We start from the raw sequence: 21,850 nt of genomic DNA on the forward strand, positions 1-21,850 counted from the left end.
TTTTTGCAACCTCAGGGGTCGCCACCTGGTGGCCAATATATAGAAAACGGGTTTAAGGTGCTTAATGTTTCAGAGCCAGAAGCTACGTCCATGTTTTATACTGTCTGTGTTCTCGCTGCAGCTCCTCAGTTCAAGATAAAAAGGCAGTTTTAGCTCCTCCCCCTTTAAGGCAATTTTCTTCTGATTGGCAGTCTCTTATAACCAGAGGTGGTGGGTGGGCTTCTGTGTGTCTGAGATGACCATATAAGGACATCACCCCTCTGTGACATCACACAGATCCAAGTGTAAAATGTTTAGAGCAGCCTAAGCTTTTGGCTCATAGGGATTAGTGTTCATATGCTGATCTCATTATATTTAATATGGATATCCACCACTGGGACAGGACGTGTACGACAGGAAATAAAGAAAATCAGAATAAGCTGCTTTGTGAGCACCTCAATGACTACAACATGATATTTAAGGCTCTAACTAATATTTATTTAATTTTCTCATTTAGTCTGCAGATTAATTTCTCTAATATCTACAAATATGTAAATGCTTTATAACCCCAGGGCTCTAGGTAACATGCTCAGGTGTCCCAAAGAGATTCATTTTACTGTCATGAAGTCCCAACAAAGCATCTTTGAAGCAGGAAACATGGGGTTTGGTTTGCTGTTGGTAAACTGTGATTAACTGGCTGATCTGTGGTCACTGGTGTGATTTCTGTGACTGGTGAAGTCTTTCCTTCCTCTGTAGTTGAAGGTTTCAGCTGAGGCTCTCACCTCCACTGAGACAAAATGCAAACAGCGACTGCATAAAAACCCAATAGATTATTTGGAGGGTGTGACTCTGTGTCAACAGACACTGTTTTTAACACTCTCTGGGCTCCTGATGCCAGCTGAGAGGGAGAGAAATCAATACATCTCAGTCAGCTCATTGATCATTGGGTCCTTGGAGACCATTGTGGTCGGCTGTTTTCATCTTTAACAATCGGCCTCTGCTGGTCCACACAGTGGCGTAAACACACTGTGTCATCACAGCAGCAATAATGAAGTTCTGAGAGTTTAGAAACCCACAAACACACAAAGACGGGCCATCTTTTCCAGGCCGGTAATAACGGAACGAGTGGGAAATGAGAAGAAAATCGACGATAATAATAAATGACAATAAATGCTGTGATAGTGTACAGTACATCTGTTTATTCAAAGAATCTCTGCTTTTATGTTTCTCGTGTTTTAGATCCTTGAAGGCAAGACTGGTTTTAGTGTGAGTAACTTTAAATGTTTTAGACAGAAATAAATGTCCATTTTACCCCAAAAGGCTGGGGCAGAACGCCAAGTTTCTTTTTTGTCCATCCATCCTCTGCAGCCTATCCCAGCTGTCACAGTTCACCTGTACAGGTCAAAGGGCTAACACAGAAAGACAGACGACCCTTTCTTTTTTGTATCATTGGCGGAAAAAAATTCATAATAACCTTTCAGCTTGTTGTAATTTAGTAAATCAGAGACTGCACAGGCCTCCTCAGGGTTCACGTTTCAGCAGTCAGATCTTTACTGACCAGGTCAGCATGAAAACATCCAGATAGGAGCAACATCAGGAGTTCTCCTGTAGCATAATTTACCAACATGAACGAGAAGAACTATCTGAAAAAGTCTGTATGAATCTGTTGCTTTAGGGGCAGTGGGAGGCTTGAAAATAAGTTGAAACCTCCAGGGCTGAAAAATAAAGTGCCAAAAACTGCAGTTCCTCCAATGTCCACTAGAGGCTGACTCTGAAAATGAGTCTGTTCATGTATCATGTTTGAACTTTACAGCAGAAAAAAACGTTTACAGCCTGATTAAAAAAAACTGTGAGAGGGGAAATTATCTACAGAGACCCAATTTTATAACTCACCTGTTTAAATTGTATTAAGGCTTAAAATTCGCATTATTAGGGGCGTGGCCTCTGTGACTGACAGATGAATGGTAAAACAGGCGGCTGTAGCTGCTAGCTGTCTGCTCAGCTTCCCCTCAGCTGACTGGAGTCCCTGAACTGGACCTCTGGACCAGTTTTTGCTGTTGGAGCCTTTTGGAGCCTTTTTAATGCAATTATCTGACCAATCATATGGCTGCTGTGGCTTCATTGGACTAACAGACTGTCCAAGAAGGCGGAGCTCCAGTTTGTGTGAAATTCAAGGATGTTATTTTAATGTTACTGAGCACTGATTAGCAGGCTCATTAGGAATAGCTGATAACTCCACCCTCTTTCTCTGTCTGCAGGTTATGAAGATGTCAAAGCAGTTTTTGGTAGCAGGAAGTAAACATGTTTCTTACTGCTGTAAAGTTTTAACATGGGAGTCTGTGGAGACTGCCTCTAGTGGACGTCAGACAAACTGCACTTGGAAGTTTTGTTCAATCACAATCAGAAACTTTCCCGTGAAGTGAAATGTGGATGTGTTTTCCTCTGAGTCACAGTTTCAGTGTCTGAACTCCATGAAGAACCTCCATCATAAGCTACAGTGTCAGCTCTGCAGAGATTCAGGAGTGTAAATCCAGCTGTTTTAGTCTCATTCAAATTTGTGAACCGACCAAATGAATGTTTATCAAGCTTCTCGCTTAAAGTCATAACTAGTGACACTAAGTGGAAACAGATTCTATCTCTGACTAAATGCTGATCTTAGCTTAATCCTGATCTTTGTCTCGTCACCTGTGGTGTGTTTTTAATCAAAGTCAAATGATGCTCAACTTTTCTCTGCATACAAATAAAAAGAGACAAAACGTCAAATATTTTGTTGCTGTCCAGAAAAAAGAGGATGTTTCTGAGAGAGTGATGTGCTCTCTCCCTCCGCTAAGAGGCTTATCTCATGCAGCATGTAACAGTGAGAGAACAACAAGCAGCCAGCGGCAAAATAAAACACAAATCTGGATTGAATCATCAGGACACCGGAGCGACCGAGCATCACTCAACCTGCAGAGAGAGAGAGAGAGAGAGTAAGAGAGAGAGAGAGAGATGAAACCATAGAAACATGCCACGTAGCCACAGGCTGCACCACATGACCAAAAGTATGTAGACACCTGAGCCGCTGTTGGACGGAGTTCAGGAGAGGGCAGGCCTGTCAGGGTTTCCACCTCAAACTGGGAGGGCAGAAATTTGTCTTCATCAAACTGCACAAAGTTGGAAAGATGCTGCAGCCCAGAGTGAAGCCTTTGCAGCAGAAAGGCTGAACTCAGGACGGTTCTGCTGGGTTTCCTCACTCCATAAGTTCAGCAAATAACCCACTAAAGGGGGCGCTCCACCCATTCAGGACCTGCGACAGGTATGTTTTGGAAATGCTGCTGACCTCTGCCATCCTGTTTCAGTTTGGAGGGGTACAAACATGTGCAAAGAAGGTGGTTCACCTGATCAGGTCGGGTCGCCCGTGACCTGTTGGATGTTAAGTGAGAATAAGATAAAGTGTATCATAGACGACGCAAACAGAATCCTATAAGGATTTTTCAGTATGACAAAGCTTGAGCTTCCTCTGCAGGGTGTCTGGGCTCAGCCTTAGAGATGGGGTGAGGAGCTTGGTCTCTCAGGAGGGGCTCAGAGCCCAGAGCTCCTCCACCTCAAAAACAAGATAGCTGAGATGTTTCACCAGGACTCCTCTTGGACGCCTCCGAGGTGAGGTGTTCCGGTCATGAGAGGAAACCCTGGAGAGATTGTGTCTCTCAGCTGGCTTGGAAAAATGTCTGTGTCCTCCCTGAGGAGCTGGAGGAGGTGGCTGGGTCTGCTTAGACTGCTCCCCCCATGACCCAGCTAGCATTAGCTGATAACTTAGAACTCCCCCCTCTCATCCAAATATGGCCAATTTGGGCTCTTTCAAAACTCCGTGGCTGCAGCCAAAGCAGTAAAATTGAGTCCAGAGGCTAATGGATGATGTCACCGTGGTTGTGTTCTTCGTTTTTATACAGTCTTTGCTTAAAAACCCAAATCACCAACTATGACATCACTGCTGCTGCTGCTGCTGTGATGCAAAAACCGCTGAAAGCAGAGATTTACACAGACATGAACATTCAGGTGTTCCAGTCCTGGATGTGGACAGAGGAGCAGACTGGAGCCTTTAAACTGCTTTTTAAAAAAAGACATTTAAAACATGAAGGCTCAGAGGTAATGAAGGTGTCTTCATGCGTTTGGTCGTGAAACCAAGCATATGTGTTGTAATTTTGGGTGAACTGGGCCTTTATAATAGAAAGTTCCGGGTTGTTTTGGCTTTTGCGATAAAGATAATGAGAATTAGGAGAGTGGGAGGTGAATGGGTGAGAAGGAGGGCAGATGGGGGGGAAATGGGCGATAAAAGAGCGCAGACGGAGAAAATCGAGCTACGGAGAGGGAGGGAGGATAAATGAAGCCACGGGGATGAAACACATTCAGAGACCGAAAGCAGTCGGTGTTTAAACTCAACAGTTTCTCAGCAGAAAGCGAACAGCGTCGCCTCCTCCTCATCCTCCTCCTCTTCCCCCTCCTTCATCCTCCGTGCATCCATCCATCCTCCTCCTCCTCCGTTCCTCCTCTCCATGCCGGCGGAGGTCTCCGCGGGGCTGCCATGGCGAAGATCCGGGTGTCGTACGAGTACTCCGAGGCCGAGGACAAGAGCATCCGGCTGGGCTTGTTCCTGATCGCCTGCGGGATCCTCAGCCTCTTCATCCTGGGCTTCTGCTGGCTCAGCCCGACCCTGCAGAGCCTCCAGAGCAAGCCGGCCAACTGCACGGTGAGCACGGCTGCGAGCTCCGAGCTGCCGCCGCTGCCGGAGCTGCGCACCGTAGTGGACTAGAAGAGGTGTAGTAGATGTAGTAGTACTAGTACGGTTAGTGGTAGTTCTAGTTAAAAATACACCCTGAAATACACTTTTCTTGTTATTTTGAGCAGGATTTGCACCGTTAATCCTCTGCGTGTTATCACAGCGGTGTGTTTGTGTTTGCGCTGCAACTACAAGTAGTTTTAATCAGGCTCAGGACGCAGCTGATTACTGTACTTACTGTAATACTGCCAGTTCAAAACGCTCTCACTAATAATTCTACAATAAGCACCAAGATTTTACTGTGAAATATTATTTTAATATGCAGCATATTAATAGTTCTCCTATAAAAAGAACAACAACTTGTAGCCCACTGCAGGATACTGAGAGCTCTCCTGAATTTCAGCATTTCACAGGAGCTGCTGACACAACTAAGGTCTTGATTAATGAATTATATGCAGTAAAAATGCATCAATCACAAGTGTGCAGTGGAATAAATAAACTCATGTCTGCTGTAGTGTTGTTATAAGGATTACTGACACTAAGTGATAGAAGGTGGTGTTATAGCTGGAGCCTAAATTAGTAGTAGATGTGGTAGTAATGGTTGGTTGGAGTCGTCATAAATAGAGTAGCAGGTGCAGCTGATTCAAGTTTTCCAGGTCCAGTCTGGCTCTGGGAATCTGCAGAGATCGGGGTTAAATTAATGAGCTGTACTCTGCACTGAGAGGAAGAATCGCTTTTATGTGTCAGGTTCAGCTGAAACATTGCTTCACTGATAACAGCATCAGTAAAATAATAAATGAAGACGTACGTGCACTGGTTTGCTTTCAGCTCAGTGTGAGAGTCTTTCCTGCTGTGATTTACAGTCTGGTTAGTTTCTGCTTTCTCTGCTCCCAGTCTCGCTGTGAGTGCACCTCCTCTCACATGGAGAGGAGCAGACAGAGAGAAATAATATTAATCCAGCTGATGACTAGATGCATGTCACTATAAGTGCACTCAAAGCTGCACAACAAGTGTTGAACTGAACACAGCGAGAGAAACGAGAAACTTTTGCAAACATACAAAAAAAAAATCTGCTGTTGCAGCAGATGAGAAAATCTGCAGGCTGCCGACTCTCTGCTGCAGGTGCATGATGTAGTAAACATGGAGCTGAACTGATAGGCTGTTTCCACCAACACCCAATATCCCAATGATTGAGTCAGGATTTGAACACAGCAGCCTAATTGGAAATTTTCTTAGTGTATTGGAATATTAATTGCCGGCAATGCCAGAAATGCAGATTCAGGGAAAACAAAAAGTAATTAATTGAAACAATCGTGATTTTTTTTTTTTTTTTTATTAATGGAAACTTAATGAACTCAGGTTTTTGCCATTTTATACATTAACTGATAATCAAGTTAATTAAAAATATACTGATGGATGAAGCACTAATTAATACCATGTAGAGATGCAGCTTTACTTTGTTATGCTAATGTTTTCTAACAACATCCAAACTGATTACTTTCTTAGACCCTGACTGACATATTTGTCTGACTTTTTCACCGAGTGCGCTGGCGAGAAACGACGTGTCAAAGATTTGCTGCTGTTAAAATCAGTAACGAGGATCTCTGTGAGTTAGACTCAGATTATTTGTGCTAATCTCCTTCAGCCGCTCGAAGTGTCCAGTAAAAAATGAGGACAGACTCGAATGCAGATCAGTTACCAGACATTGATGGACAGCGAGGGCGATCGCGCCCGTCTGATCGATGTGATCTGACAGCATCTCTAACACGAGCTGTCAGTCATCTGTTGGTGAATGTGTCACTGTTGGGTTTAAAGTCGCACCGACAGCTGAGTTCAGCTCCTTCCTTTACTTTAGTCTGTGCTTTTGCTGGTTTTAACCTCACAGGTAGCAACATCATGGTTCAGTAACCAGAGTTCAGACATTCCTGATCCCCAAAGAATTTATAGCCTTTTATTTTGAAGTTCTGGTATTTTTGCTTCCATTTCCTGGAAATTTTCCTTTGAAGTTCCAAAACATTTGGTAAATTACAAGAATATTTCCGAGAAAGCTCTCCACATGGAAAGATAATAAGTTTAACAATGTGATATTTGAATGTCAATTATCAAAGTATGCAATCTTTTATACTACTCTGTAGTAGAACTACTAGAAAAGACCCTCAAATACTACTTGTAAGAACTGCAGTATTCTCTGCAGACACATGATCTCCAGCAGTTACTAGAACTATGAAAGGTTCTTGTGGTCCAAAAGTGCCCACTGACCATCTCAGAAACTTTCTGCACAGACTGAGAACATTTTAAGGTGCTACCTACATTTCTAGCAAAGGAATCAGGTTCTACATAAAGTTCTATGAGATGGTTGATCTGCAGAAAATAGCTGCTTAGAGGGTGATACTTTATTTGAGGTAGACGTTTTCCAGCTGTCACTGCGAGCTGCAGAAGAAGAACTTTGAACTGCAAAGTGAACCTTAATGTTTCCTGAAGCTCGTCGACTTTTTGTTGCTGGTAACTCAATTAAAAGCTGGTTAAAAAATACATTTAAGAGTAACAAACTTTTAAGAAACTACCTTCGTTTCTAGTGGAGGAACCTGATTCTACATGAAGGTTTTCTGAGCGCAAAGGAACTTTTGGGGTAGACCTAGAAGCCGACTGATATAGGATATTTAGGATCAATACAGATATTCAGTGATTTAAAAATCCAATACTCGGATGCATTGGTCCATATTTTTTTCTTTCTGACACATGAAACATAAACAGGTCGATGGAGCTTGAAAAAAGGCGACTGGGCTTCTTTAAGTTTCTTGAAGATGTTTCACCTCTCATCCGAAACGCTTCTTCAGTTCTCAAACTAAAAGGTGGAGAGACCCAGGTATTTAAACCCCTGTGGGCGTGGTCCCCTGGAGGTGGTTATGACCCTCTATTGTTCATGTGTGAGAGGAGGCAATGGTCACCACAATCAGTGGTTCTGGGTGAAACCAATGTGACCTATTGAGATCACCTGAAGAAAGGTGTGAGTGGGGGTTGAGGCCCTTGGGGAAGGAGCTCAGGGCTGAGCCACCTCAACAGGACAAGACCCAGCTGTACATCTGCACCTAAAGGTCAAAGGTCACTCTTTGTTCACCTTTTGGCCCGGGAAGACAGATGGTTTGAAAGAGGAGTGACAGAAGCATCTTTGTCCACTGTGAACAGCCATCACTGAACAGAAGAGGTGGATTACATCACCAGCTTTCCCCCCGTCTACAGTCCAGTCCTGCGCTCCCTCCCCAGGCGCCTCAACCCTCACGACTTCCTTTTATCCAGAGGAAGACTCGCGGTCAGAGTTTGAGCCTGTGAGCCTCAGCAAGTTAACATTTTGCCACGTTCATCATCATTTTGTCTCTTTTTGATGCTTCAGCTGACTCATTACCCTGATCTTCGCCTGACGCTGCAGTTGCCTCTCAGTAACTTCTCAGTTATTTTGCATTGTCTTGTTGCTGAAAGGAGGCCACCGCTGTGCAATCAGAGGGATGATTGCTGTGAGAAGAAGGCATCATAATTTCTTTGGGAGATATTTTTACTGAAAAGGAGACAAACTTCCTTCTGTTGCCTTCGGTCTTGACAAATTCCGCTGCCATCAAACATAAAATCAGGAAACAGAAGCAGCCAATCAGTGTCTGTAGTTACTGCTTTATGCACGTAAAACAAACCCAGCTTTAATTTTAAGGAGATTCTTCCTGCTCACAGAAGGTGTCTCTAAAGTATTTTCTGCAGTTTGTATGCAGCAGGTCGGTCTGGTGTTTTGCTCACTGGCAGCTGTTTCCTCAGTTGGTGAAGCCGAGCGGCATCGGAGCTCAAGAAACACTGACAGAGAAATGGCAGCGAGCCTGAATGAGGCTGAGACAGCTGCGCCGGTTGTTGAATTCCCAAAATAACAACTCGTAAATCTTCATATTTCTTCAACCATCCCAGCCACAGATTCTCTGTCTTTAAAATGAATAAATTAGATTGAATAGATTTATTTATTTATTCCACTGAGTGCTCCTGCTACTCTCTCAGAATGAAAGATTACACCTAAAAAGCCTCTCGTTGGCTTAAAACATCCCTGTTCTTGCCGAACACGGCGGGAGGAAAACATGACCTTTAGTTTTGACAGAAACTAAAACATATTGTTTGAAATCACAGCTCAGAGCAACCCGAGGCCTTTCTGATTGAGTTAGTCATTTCTTTTTTTTTGCCGTTCACCTTCAGCTGCTCCGTTCGCTCGTGCTGCGTCACTTTCCGCTCCGAATCGTTAAAAGTGTTTGCACAGCGGTCTGAAGCTGCTGGGACTTTCCGTGGTATAAATTACAGGCAGCCGCAGCCTGCACTCCCAGCTGTTTACCGTGGATGATAAATTCATGCCGACCTGATTTATTTGGCTGTTAGCTTATTGCATCATTTGGAATAATGTTCATGCATTATGTAGAGTGGAAGCCTTTAGTTTTTTCTTCTGGTTTGAGAATGGCGCAGTCCAAGGTCGTGGCGGAGAGCAGATCTCCTCCGTCATTCACTAATCCACCGCTTAATAACACATCAGTCACAATACTTGGACTTTATTGCTGCTTTGTGCCCTCTTGAGTGATGAAGAGGTCTGACTTTATCAGATCTGCAACGACTGATTGATTGTTTTTCATGTTCTTTGATATTTATTTTCATGCCCGAGGTCGTAATGAGCGAGGAGAAAAGTCGCCGCCATCGCTCATCTGTAGCATCCTGACGTGTGAACGATTCAAACTTTTGTCTGCGTCCACACACATTCTTATAAACGGCATGAACAAAAGTTTCCACAATGTAAATTTTTACTAAAAACTGCAAACTTTTCCTCATTTATTTGTCTTGTTTTTGGATGGGTGCCTTGGTCACCCTCCTTTAGAAGTATCTCCTGGTTAATGGAGGCAGAAGCTAGTTAGCCAGACGTGCTCACATTACCATCTTACATCACAGCCAAAAGCCCAGACAGGAAGCTCAAAAAGTTCCAAGTTTACTATCATGGAAAACTGGGAAATTAGTAAATCTTTATCTGTGAAAAATGGTACAAGTAACATTAGACATTTCTCAAAGAATCAGTTATCGGAGGTGTTGCAGTTTGCTAACACATGAATCGTTAATCACATCTGGAGTTCTGGTTGGTGTCTGAGGAATGAATGTGTCTGTGGTGCTCTCCTCGTCCTGCAGGTGGTGTCGGTGTTGCGTCCAGAGGAGATGTTCGAGTGCGTGTTCACGTGCGGAGCGGATTGCAAGGGGACGTCTCTCTACCCCTGCCTGCAGATCTTTGTCAACAACTCCGAGTCCAACTCTGTGGCGCTGCTGCACTTCGACGAGCAGCAGCTGGTCCTCAACCCGAAGGTAACGAAACGCCTGTTTTACCTGCTACGAACAGCAGGTGTGCTTTTATTACTGCTGGAGGTCGGTGTTCATTGGACCGCTCGTCTCAGCACAGTCAGGTGGTAGTAGTGTAATGTTTGCACTGTAAAATGCTGCAGAGTAGTGGTATGCAAATGTGTTTCACAGTCACAAAGATCAAGTAGTCCCCCCATAAAAATGGAAAAAAAAACAAAACAAAAAACATCTGATTTTAAATTGGACTGATCTCCACTTCAAGGTCATCTTCGTGTGCACCTCTGGGATGGACTGGCTGGGATGTTCAGTACTTTCAAACAAGGTCAGAATAAGAAGAAATTCACCTGCTGTTTGTAGATTTCAGCACACAGACTGTAGAGAAACTACTGATCGTTTCATTTTTTTAACTTCACCTGGTTCGGCTCTGATGATGCTGAGCTGATGTCCTGATACCTGGTTCTGTTCTCCACCTACTCAAACACTCAGACTCTGTATGTTTTGGCACTAAAGAAGCTTTTATTGAACCCATTTATCTCTTTCAGTTACTTTTTTAATTAGTATTCAAATCAGATAATCTGGAATTGCCAGGTTGTGGCCAGCTAATTGATTAATCCTTTAAGCTCATGTCACAGCCTTTTTCAGATCATCTTTGTGGAAATGAATCAGATGAGTTTTATTATTTTCTGTTTCTGGCCTTTTGCCCATCAACGCCTGATCATCTGTAAGCTGCGATCAAAAAGTTTGATGAATTGGTCCGTAATAATAAAAAGCTTTGATTTCATGTTGTCTCCTGTCGCCTTTAAGGTCATCCTCACATGCACCTTTGGACTACTTTAAATGTTGCTGCTAATTTAAGATCCCTTCAGGAAACTCTGCTCATGTACATTCACACGCTGTGATTTCACCTCAGACTTCAAACTGCACAAAGTTAACGTCACTTTCATGTTGAAGATTATTGCTACAGCCCAGAGACCAGCGGGGGTGCAGTCAGTGTTCTCAGGTTTGATCACAGTGTAGTTTCACTGTCGTGTCCTGACGCGTCTCCTGAAACGGCAACACAGTCTTTGTCCACTTCCCAAAAATGAAACGAATCGCTGATCTTGGTTCACTGAAAGAGATCCAGAGGCACAGGTACAAAGGGATGTAAGAGGACCAGATCCAAGAATAGCAGCCAGGCAGGAGGAGCGTGTGAAGATGGGTTTGAAGGGGAGATCTGAACCATTAACGTGGTTAATGTGGTGAAAGGGTCTTAATTTGAGTCAGGAACGTTTACTAAACCCAATAAAGACTCGAAACTGTAACTGTAACCACACAGGACCCAAACCTGGTCTCCTGGGTGAAAGTGCCATATTTGACTGATACCAGTGCCAGCTCCATATCCCATAGCAGACATTAACAGGCCAGTTATACAACCTTTGTATGAAACTAATAAACTTTGCACCATGAATCAGTGTAAGTGTTACACACCTGAGACAGGACAGACCTGAAAACTGATTCAAAATGTCCATAAAAATATCTGATTAGTGGTGATGATCAGTCATGCCATGAAATAACATTTAGGACCCTTAAGCTCAACGAGTGCTTTAAAATTAGATTCACCAGATTCTCTCGTCACGAATATTTTAGTACAATAAACTTCACCTGTTCATGAGGCTGTGTGAGAGATTTCACTGTGAGCTTTCAATTCAATCCAATTTTATTTATATAGCACCAAATCACAACAAACAGTCATCTCAAGGTGCTTAATACTGTAAGGTAAAGACCCTACAATAATTACAGAGAAAACCACTGACCCTTAATGTAGCCCTACAGGGTGTGCTGCTGCCAAAAGTGCTTATTTAGAGTATTAAAGCTGGCAACCACTCAGAAAAAAGTACTATGAGTACTCTATGGTGATATCTTTTGTGCATGATCACCCTGAATCAGGTGTGACTGGGTGAAAAACTTTAATTTTAAACACCTATTTCTGATTCCTGGTTTAAAGTTTTAGTGTCTCGATGCCGTGTCCAAAAGTTGTAACGATGGCGACAACATCTGAGGCTCGGTGTCCTCCGACACTCGGTTAAAAGCCGGTTGTGCGCATACGTGGAACATCATCAGGTTTCCAGTTCGTACAGGCACACGACAGCAACCAGGATATCTGCTCTTGATGACATCATACAAAGAGTAGGAAAACGTGTGAAACTGAGCATTCAGAGCAGCCTGAGCTTTTGGCTCATGGGGACACAGTTGAAGTATTTCCTGAGTTGATGTGGATGGATTGACACCGCAGTGGTTCAGAGGTTAAGTGGCTGAAATGAGGAAAAAAATGGAAGTCTTGCAGCAACCTTGTCACATATCACTGTTCTGGTCCCATCTGAGCGTCGGGAGGGTTTCAGTCTGATTGTTCTTTGAATCGCAGCGTCTGAAGTCAGAGGGGAACCTAAATAGATCCACAGAGCCACTCAGGGAGCGCCATTAACAACCAGCTGACGGTAAACACTGCACAGCTGTGTGACCCTGAGCCTCAGTGCTATCTGTTCACATACATGTTTGAGCCCTTTTGGGATCTCCGGGTTTCCCCTTTAGCTGCATGGATCATAAAAGAGAGCACATTCCTGCAGCCAGGTTCGATATCTGGAGAAACCAAGACAGCTGAGGCTTTTATAGCAATCCCACACTGCTGTAATGTTGAGATACTTTGGGACAGTTAGTGTAGAAAGCCCCCATGAGAGACTGAAAGGAGGAGATACAATAAAATAACCCAACACCAGCAGAGATAAACACAGAAGTCTTTGCTGTTCCTTCTTCTTCTTTGGTGCATGCCTGGGTCGTTGCTACAGCAACAGAGTAAATATAGAGGGGAGAGACGGCGCGTCATCGATGCTGCTCAGTCACCATGGCAACTCATGATGTGGAGACATAGGGACAGAGAGAGAGAGAGAGAGAAGTCACGCTTCATTCAGAAATCCTCTAATGTCGAACAGAAAGAGGCTGAAAACTGGAAAAGGATGGATCGCTCATCGGCTCGGTGACCTTTACATGTAACTGAAGGGGGAGGGGGTGGAGTGTGTGTGTGTGTGTGTGTGTGTGTGTGTGCGTGGGGGGGTCCTCGCTTCAAATAGAAAACCTTTATTGCTCCGCCTCCTTCAAGACCAAAACATCATTAAGATGTTGGCAAAAAGGCAAAAATCAGCTCGTGTGCTGATCCTCAGCCATCCTCACAGGCAGCATCAGCTGCTCTCTGATACCTCAGCAGAAACATTCAGATTAATAATGTGAATAACACGCACATGTGTGTCATGTAGGTAGACAGTAATAATAAACAGACAGAAAGATTCACCTAATCAAAGGAAGTGTAATATGTTTTAAACAGTCAGAAATGATTTTGGTGTGACCTCTTATTAAAGGTGAACTGCTGAGCTCACTTTCAGCTCCATCCTTATTTTGGGACTCTCTTACAGTAACTTTGCATGATCCACAGTTCAAAATAATCCTTATCTGATCCTGGGCCTCAGTGCAGCCCCTCAGATCATCCTCTGTCTGAAATAAGCTGTTTTAGCTCCTCCCCCTTTAAGACAACACAGAATGTGGGTGGGGCTTCTGTGCCCAAGGTGGCTACATCACACAGATCCATGAGTACAAATGTGAAACTGAGTGTTTAGAGCTGTGCTACACACAGCGTTAGCTGACTGTATTACCAGTGTTAGTTTGTGTCCGTACAACTGACGTGTCTCATTCAGGGCGCCTGGTTCAGAGCTCAGCGTTTAGTAAAGTGGGTCCACTAGCAATCGGAAAGTTTGTGGTTCGACCCAAGTTCTCCAGTGAGCATCTTTAAGTGTCCTTGGTGGCAAAACCGCTGCACGACGGCTGTAGGTACACAGCAGACGGTGACGGTGGAGAGTTTCCCTAGTCGCTATGCTAACATAGCTGCTAACGTTTCATTGTTCCGCTGTGAGAATTCATCCCATGTTCAACATTTGTCCGACATGACCTTTCCACAAGGTCATTCATGCACCACCTGTCATCACCCTGCGCCCCTCCAATGGAGCGCACCCCACAGTTTGAGAAACACTGCTTTAAGCAAACTTTCTAAAGACTGGCTGTACCTCATAAACAGCAAATGGGTGGAGCTTCCATGCCTGATATTCTTGTGGCCTAAGACCAACCTTAGAATCGTTGTAAAAATGCATAAACCAATAACAACCTTGGTGCTGTTAGCACTACAGGGGCATAAAAAAGATGGCCCTGGGGTTTTAGCCAATCACGATTTTAATAAATGACATATCGCCAGAATGTCTCTCCAGGGCCACGGCAGACCTGAGACGAGCAGACGCGTCTGTTTGATAACCTCTCAGAAAGTTATTGTAGACAGCACGCACACACGTACTGTAGATACACACAGTGATGCACACCTGCTGAACCACTTCACATTTATTGGGGTCAGAAGTTCATTTCATTTTTGTTGGAGCAAAAATGAACTGTGAAGACACGAGCAGAGAAAATAGCTGAAATAGATTTTACACTGAGTGTGTTTAAATGTGCTTGTCCAGCTATTCTCGTGGGGACGCGTGCCTTTTTCAGACCTTGTGAGGACTTCATGGTGCAAAGGGAGGACATTTGGGCCATTTCTGATTTTGGCTTCCTTCTGGTTAAGACTTGGTTTCAGATTTAGTTTGGGGTGAGAGCCCTCACAAAGACAGAAGTAAAAATCTGTGTGCTGGCCCTGCCTAACTCTCAGCTTGTGTTTAAACATGAACTGATAAGCTGGTGTTTCTGATCAGATAACGACTCAGACCTGCAGCTTTAATTAAAACCTGACAATCTCTTACGTGTGTGCCCACATTAGTGTGTGTGTTCATGCATTACTGCGTAAATCCAAGCACCGTGTTCTCTTGATTCAGCAGGTGTGAAAACAAATATGTGACTGGATATGCTCTCCATCTTCTCATTTAAATCTCTGAAGGTGACATTAGAAGTGCAACAGGAAGGTTGTTTGAGAGCTAGGAGAAGACTGCTGCATTTTAGTCCCATGAAATTAAGTTAAATTGAAATTAATAAGTATTGATACAGATGAACAATGCCAGTATAGGTACTGATAAAATCCTGATGATAGCCATCCGTAATCCTCACACCACATATTGATTTGACTTCTGTTTACTGCATTATTTTTAAAGCACCTCAGTTTCCCTGCCTTTGCTCAGTGCTTTACCTGAACAGATCCAGTTGGTCTGTGCTGCTGTTGATCTTAATGTCATGTCAGTCATCTGGTCCACAGGCGGCTCCGTTAAGTAATGCCCCCCTATAGACACAACACCAATTAACTCAGGGTGTCTGTCTTCTTCTTCTGTCTCTCAGTTTGCTGTTTTACAGCCACAACGTCCATTTTAGACACAGCTGCAATTAATGTTCCCGTCTGTCTGTCGTTAAAAGGTCATGAAGGAGCTGAGTTCAACCAGAGGCCCTTTAAAAGGGGAAATTTGTTTAGAGGGGTTCCCTGTTGGTTCTGTCTGGGTTCTGTCCCATGCCATTTCAGGTTTTTGGCCTGACTTTCTTTAATTTCTTACAAATATTGCCACTAATCAGATCCAACAACCAACCAGCTTTCTGCAGTGTAACTCAGCACAAGCTTTAATTGGGGTGACCTTCATAAAGTCATATGCAGGGGTTAATTAGATATACAGACCAAGAGGGGTTTTTGTATCGGGCTGTAAACACTTGTATTTCTGCTGTAAAGTGTGTGTGTGTGGGGATTGACTTATGGTTTGACTCTTAGACATAATAACTCGATGTGGACAAAAGTTTTGGGCCACACTTTTTAATTTCAGGTGTTCCATTGCCACAGGTGTATAAATTCAAGCACCTGGACATGCAGTTGGCTTTTGCAGAGATTTGTGAAAGAAATTGTGCGGTACTTTAATAGGATACCACAGGATCAGCTTGAGAAATTTCTTCCCCCCTTGAAACCCAAGGACCAACTATAAGTACTACTGCACAGTGGAACTCAGCCACACAGTGTAAAGTTAAAGTGGGATCACTGAGTGCTGAGGTGCAAACACTGCTGCCTCAATAACTGCAGAGCTCCAGACCTCCTTCTGCATTAACATCAGCACAAAAACTGTGCACTGGGAGCTTCATGAGATGGGGCTGCATGGCCGAGCAGCTCCTGTAGGTGTAATGTGTAGGTGGGTCAGTACTTTTCTCCATGCAGTTTATGTCAAAGTCTCATAACTCAGCAACATCTTGAAACTTAATTATTTTTTATTTGAGCGATTACCGGGACATAAAACTGCATCTGTAGAATCATGAGGGAAATATCGTGTTGGTAGCTTTAATTTTATTTTAGTGGAAATGCTATTAAAGCTACCAACATGATCTTTTGGTCCCAAAGTTGTAAGAGTGGCGTAAACACAGAACAACCGGATTGGTTCGCTCTCACCAATACTCGATCAGAATAAGAACGATATCAGTGCATCCTGATCGCTGACCTCATCGATTATGGGAGGGGCTACTGAAGGAAATCCACCAGTGATTGGCTGATTCAGTCCACGGAAATGACCCCACTCTTCTGCTCATGAAGCTAATATTTGGCTCTCAGACCTGTTGTAATGTGAGACGGCTCCATGCTGCAGCAGCAGCACCGATAAAGACACATTACAGCATTTCAAAGTTCTGCCAAATGTCTCGAGCTCGAGGTTGTTCGGTTACAGCGCTGCTACTGACTGAATTTAGGGAATAATTTAATGCTTAAAAACTGTTTCTGTCTCATCTTTGTGGAGCTGAGTTTATCGTCAATTAGTTAAAAAGTCATAATGTTGATTAATTGATCAGTTTGATTAATTTCTCTTTGCTGCTTTGTTTCACTCTTTGCTTGCACTTCGTCGGTCTGAGCTCATATTGTCCCTCTGGCGTTCTCTCAGTATACACATAAATCTCTCTCTCTCTCTCACACACACACACACACACACACACACACACACACACACTCACTCTAATGTAACCAGCCTAGCTTGGATGGGCAGACTCCATTAAATTTGAAATGTACTGAACCGAGTGTGTGTGTGTGTGTGTGTGTGTGTGTGTGTGTGTGTGTGTGTGTGTGTGTGTGTGTGTGTGTGTGTGTGTGTGTGTGTGTGTGTGTGTGTGTGTCCACCACATAAAATATTTCATGAGTGCTGAAATCCGTCTCTGAAGTCTGAACAACAAAGTAAAGCAGCTTTGGCTGCAGCTGCAGATGTTATGATGGGATTACTCCTCGGGCCCTGGGAGCTGCAGCGCTCGCTGATTCTGCTGCAGATGTTTCTGCTGATGTCCACATGTTAAATCAACAGTGTGTCGGGTTAATTGGTTGCTGCACCGTATGAAGTTTGAGCTGCTTCTGGAGTCAGCAATTACAGTGATGACTTCTTCTTCGTAACTTCTGCAGTTCTCTGTGGCATGCTGGATCTCAGCTTCTGGGCTAAATCCTGATTGATGCTGATCCATTCCTGCTTCATCAGCGCTCCAAGTTGATTGGTTTGTGGGCTTTTTATAAATTGACCATAAATTCTCGATTGAATTTAGATCAGGGGAGTTTCCTGGTGATCTCTTAGTCTCTTGGCTATCACTTTTGCCTTGTGACATGGTACTCCAAATGTTTCCTCCAAGGATGAACATTTTCAAGCTGCAGTCACTGATTGAAATCCCAGAATTTTACCCAAACTGGAGCGCTGCCTTCTTGGACAGTGGGTTATTTCAATGAAGCCACAGCAGCCATATTATTGGTCAGATAATTGCATTAAAAATGCTCCAACAGCACAAACATGGTCCAGAGGTCCAGTTCAGGGACTCCGGTTAGCTGAGGGGAAGCTGAGCAGACAGCTAGCAGCTACAGCCACCTGTCAGTCAAAGAGGCCACGCCCCTAATGATGCAAACTTTAAGCCTCAATTTAACAGGTGAGTTATAAAAACATGAGCCACAGCAGAAGTGAGAGCTCTGTTTGCTTTGAGTTACATGTTCATAGGTCTGTGTTAGTGTACGCTGTGTTGGTGATTGAGCTGTTTACTTCAGATTTACTCTGACTTTTTTTCTCTGACGAGCAGCAAAAGAAACGTCTCACTCTGAACTCCTGCTAGGCAGATTGATTTTATTCTCCCCTCTCCTCCAGTTTCTGTCATGTGAGGAACAAATGGGCTCTAAATCATGTGTTTTGAGCAGTAAAATGAGGATCTGGCAGCTGAATAAAGCGATGACATGAACACAGTGTGACAGCAGAGAGAGAGGAAGGAAGAGAGGAGATGAAGGCAGGTGGGCGGTTTCACTCAGCCAATTACTCGCCGAGTAATTTCCTCGTCCATGACTTAATTATGTCATAAATGTAAATGACAAGAGCTGTGGGTAACCAGAGGACACAGGTGCACACACACACACACACACACACACACACACACGTACACACACACACACACACATTTTGTATTAATCTACCCACCCAACCTCCAACCTTTAGCCTTATTTCAATATTAATAATGAACTTTGACCCCAAACTAATTTCTAAAGACAACCAGAAAAAAGTTCCTTCTGTAGACTTTGTGTTCTTATTTTTCTATCAGTCTGAGGGCATTTAAACTGATTTTACTAGAATATTTAAAAGGCCTTAAAAACTTTTATTTTTTCTGTAATTTAATATCAGAAAACTTTTTGAAATTATTTACAGTCGTGAAAAGTCTTGAATTTTTAGGTGATGCTCAGAGTGTTCCTCACAGCTGAAGCCAACAGGCTCCTTTAAAGGTTTCTGTTTGTGTCGCACGTTTCGCTGCTGCTCAGTGTTCGCAGACAAGTCGCAGCAACCCGCTAACGACCGCAGCAACTGCAGTTAGGTTTCCTGTACGGCCTCTTTGTGACTATCAGCAACTTCCAGCAACCTCTCACCAGCGATTGGGTAATTCACATTTTTGCCTAGTAACGGGTGGTTGTCAGGAGGTTGCCGACTGGTCTCTAGGCCTTTGTGAGGTCTAAGGATTTGAACTAGACCGGAATATAATGAATCAAAATAATAATAATAAAATACAGTACAAATAAAAAACAAAAAAATGACCCAATTATAAAATTAATACCATTATGTACTCAAAATGTTACATTTCTGTTTTGATATATCTTTGTATGACAACTTATTTACTTAATCCTCATTTCTTTTCCATTTCATTGATTGATTTATTCTTTTTTAGTGTATTTATGGCTCATCTTTTTATATATATCATTATTCTTTTTTTCCCCTTTATTTATTTTTTATCTAATTCTATAATTTTTTTGCCATTCTTGAAATATATTTATTTGGGCAGTTTTGGTCCTCCGTATTTAAAATGTAGTGCAGTTACTCATGATTTTCTTATTAAATGTGTAAGTTACACTTGTTTCATAAATTAATTTATAACACTGAAACATCTTTTTTTGGACTGCCTTTTTATTGATTTAATGGGACTTCATATATCAGGCCTACATCAGCACATATACAAATATTGGAGCATCATATTGTGGTCTGCTCTTCTTCATCGAGGGTATTAAATCTTTGTCGCTGCGGGAGATAAAATCTGACATCTAGAAGTGTGCAGCTGTCATGTTTTAATAATGACAGTTTTACATTTTAAGTAAAAATTTGCTTGATTTTCTATCCATATTACAAAATTTGGAGCTTATAAATGTAAAAGTACTGTGAGCAGCCAGAGAGATCTGCAGAAATAAGATGAACTATTAAAGTATGTTTGGTTCATGAAGGAAGGAAAAAATAGTTAATATAATCACAGAGGAATGACGACAGCAATAATGACGTGTGTGTGTGTGTATGTGTGTGTGTCATGCTAAGTCAAACTAATGAACTGTGATGAGGCAGCTTCTGGAGCTCCTGGATGTGGTGGAGGTGGGAGGCGGTCGTCAGTATCTTCCTGCCCAGCCAGGAGCCACCGTCCCTGGGGACAGATGCTGCCTCTCTCCACCTCTCCTTCACCTCAGAGGAAAGATTCAGCTGAAGCTGTTCAGACATTGATGTGTAAGAAAAAGTCAAGAAGTGTGTTCAGCCTGTTGCTGAATTGCACTAGTTTCTACTTTACTCGATTTCTGGCCCTTCACTGATCTTTGACAGATGACAGATGGTTACTTCTGGCTCTGGAGGCATTATAGAAATCTTAAACTGTGTGTGTGTGTGTGTGTGTGTGTGTGTGTGTGTGTGTGTGTGTGTGTGTGTGTGTGTGTGTGTGTGTGTGTGCATTTCCAAAGACCAAACCTGAATTCATGTTTGTGGAAACATGAGATGCATATTTTTTATTTGGATCTCCTTTCGGTGATGATTGGATGTGAATCCATAGTGTTGGAGCCTCTGGTGGCCGTTAGAGGAAGTGCAGGTTTTGGTGCAGTTATTGGATTATTTTTGGTGGAAATGGGAAGCGTATTAAGCGCGCAGCAGGATGAGAGCACAGCAGCGCTTCTGTTCTGAATTGAAGCAGATAATCAGGATCTCTGAGGTGTTCGGTCTTCTGTGACCTGCTGTTGCCTTTCAGTCTGACTCGGCTAAACTGATTAACATGAGGTCACGACTACCTGTCTGTCCACCTGTGAGCCTGTCTGTGGATGAACAGCACAGTGATGAATCAGCACTAAAGGCCCGAGCTGCTTCATTAACCCCTTCACGCGTCGTCTGGCAGTCACAGTTTTTATTAGAGTCTATACAGGCAGGAATGCAAACACGAGCCTTTATGGAGCGCTATATTCTCCTCCTTTAATAACTGATTCATATGTTTGCTGGAGCTTGACTTTCTCTGCCAGGACCTCACAGTATCTAATAATGAAGAGCAGCGTGGGTCAAACAGCTCATCATTTACTGAAGGTCTCAGTGAAGAGATGAAAAGGTGGAGATGCTTTATTCCATATGTGGTCAGCCTCTCTGAGGGTGAGCTGATGCAGTGAGAGCTGTAAAAACAGCTGACCGCCTGATTTTAGTGTCTTATTGACATCTCATTTTTAAATATTCACAGAGTACATTTAGAGAGTGTATTTCTCTGCATGCTCATCAGAGCGCAGCAGCAGCTTATAGATCCTCTCAATGATTACTTCATACTTCTCAGCACGGATTACTGAACAAACCAGCTACAGGAGGCCTCACAAAGAGAAGCAGAAAGACAACAAAGATGCTCAGAATAGCTGCAAAGATACAAAGGATCACCACAAAATGAAAACAGAATAAAGCTTCAACATGCAAAAGAATCTAAATGATGTGACATATGCACATTAATACAGGAAGGATATGAAAAAAAATTAAGTATTGCATTATTTCATCATTTGAGCTTCAGCTGCAGCTTTTTTAACAACCTGCAGTTCCTCAAATGCCCACTAGATGCGCCAAAGTGAGCCAGTCACCATAATTTTGGTCTCTAATGCTAATTTCCCCTTTCATAACAACTGTATTTAATATCTCACCTGTTTAAATTGGATTTGTATTTAAGTTTGCATCATTGGGGGCGTGGCCTGTCTGACTGACAGGTGGATGGTGACACAGGCGGCTGTAGCTGCTAGCTGTCTGCTAGGCTTCCCCCTCAGCTAACTGGAGTCCCTGAACCGGACCACTGGACCGTGTTTGTGCTGTTGGAGCCTTCTGGAGTATTTTTAATGCAATTATCTGACCAATCATATGGCTGCTGTGGCTTCATTGGACTAACAGACCGTCCAAGAAGGCGGAGCTCCAGTTTGGAGTGAAATTCTTGAATTTGGAGGTTACTGAATATCCGTATCTGTCTGGATGCAGCCTGATA

General features: G+C 43.2%; 1 protein-coding gene across 1 annotated transcript in view; it reads left to right on the forward strand.

The window, feature by feature from the left end:
• Positions 1–4,381: 4,381 nt before the first annotated feature.
• LOC115773380 (calcium-activated potassium channel subunit beta-4) overlaps positions 4,382–21,850 on the forward strand; it is a 29,958-nt gene continuing 12,489 nt past the window's right edge. Inside the window, exons 1-2 of the mRNA XM_030720087.1 lie at positions 4,382–4,705; positions 9,926–10,096. Coding sequence (XP_030575947.1) covers positions 4,541–4,705; positions 9,926–10,096 — 336 coding nt within the window. The 5' untranslated portion in view covers positions 4,382–4,540. The remainder of the gene's footprint in view (positions 4,706–9,925; positions 10,097–21,850) is intronic.

The sequence above is a fragment of the Archocentrus centrarchus genome, chromosome 23 (genome assembly GCF_007364275.1).
Source record: "Archocentrus centrarchus isolate MPI-CPG fArcCen1 chromosome 23, fArcCen1, whole genome shotgun sequence".
Classification (NCBI taxonomy): Eukaryota; Metazoa; Chordata; class Actinopteri; order Cichliformes; family Cichlidae; genus Archocentrus; species Archocentrus centrarchus.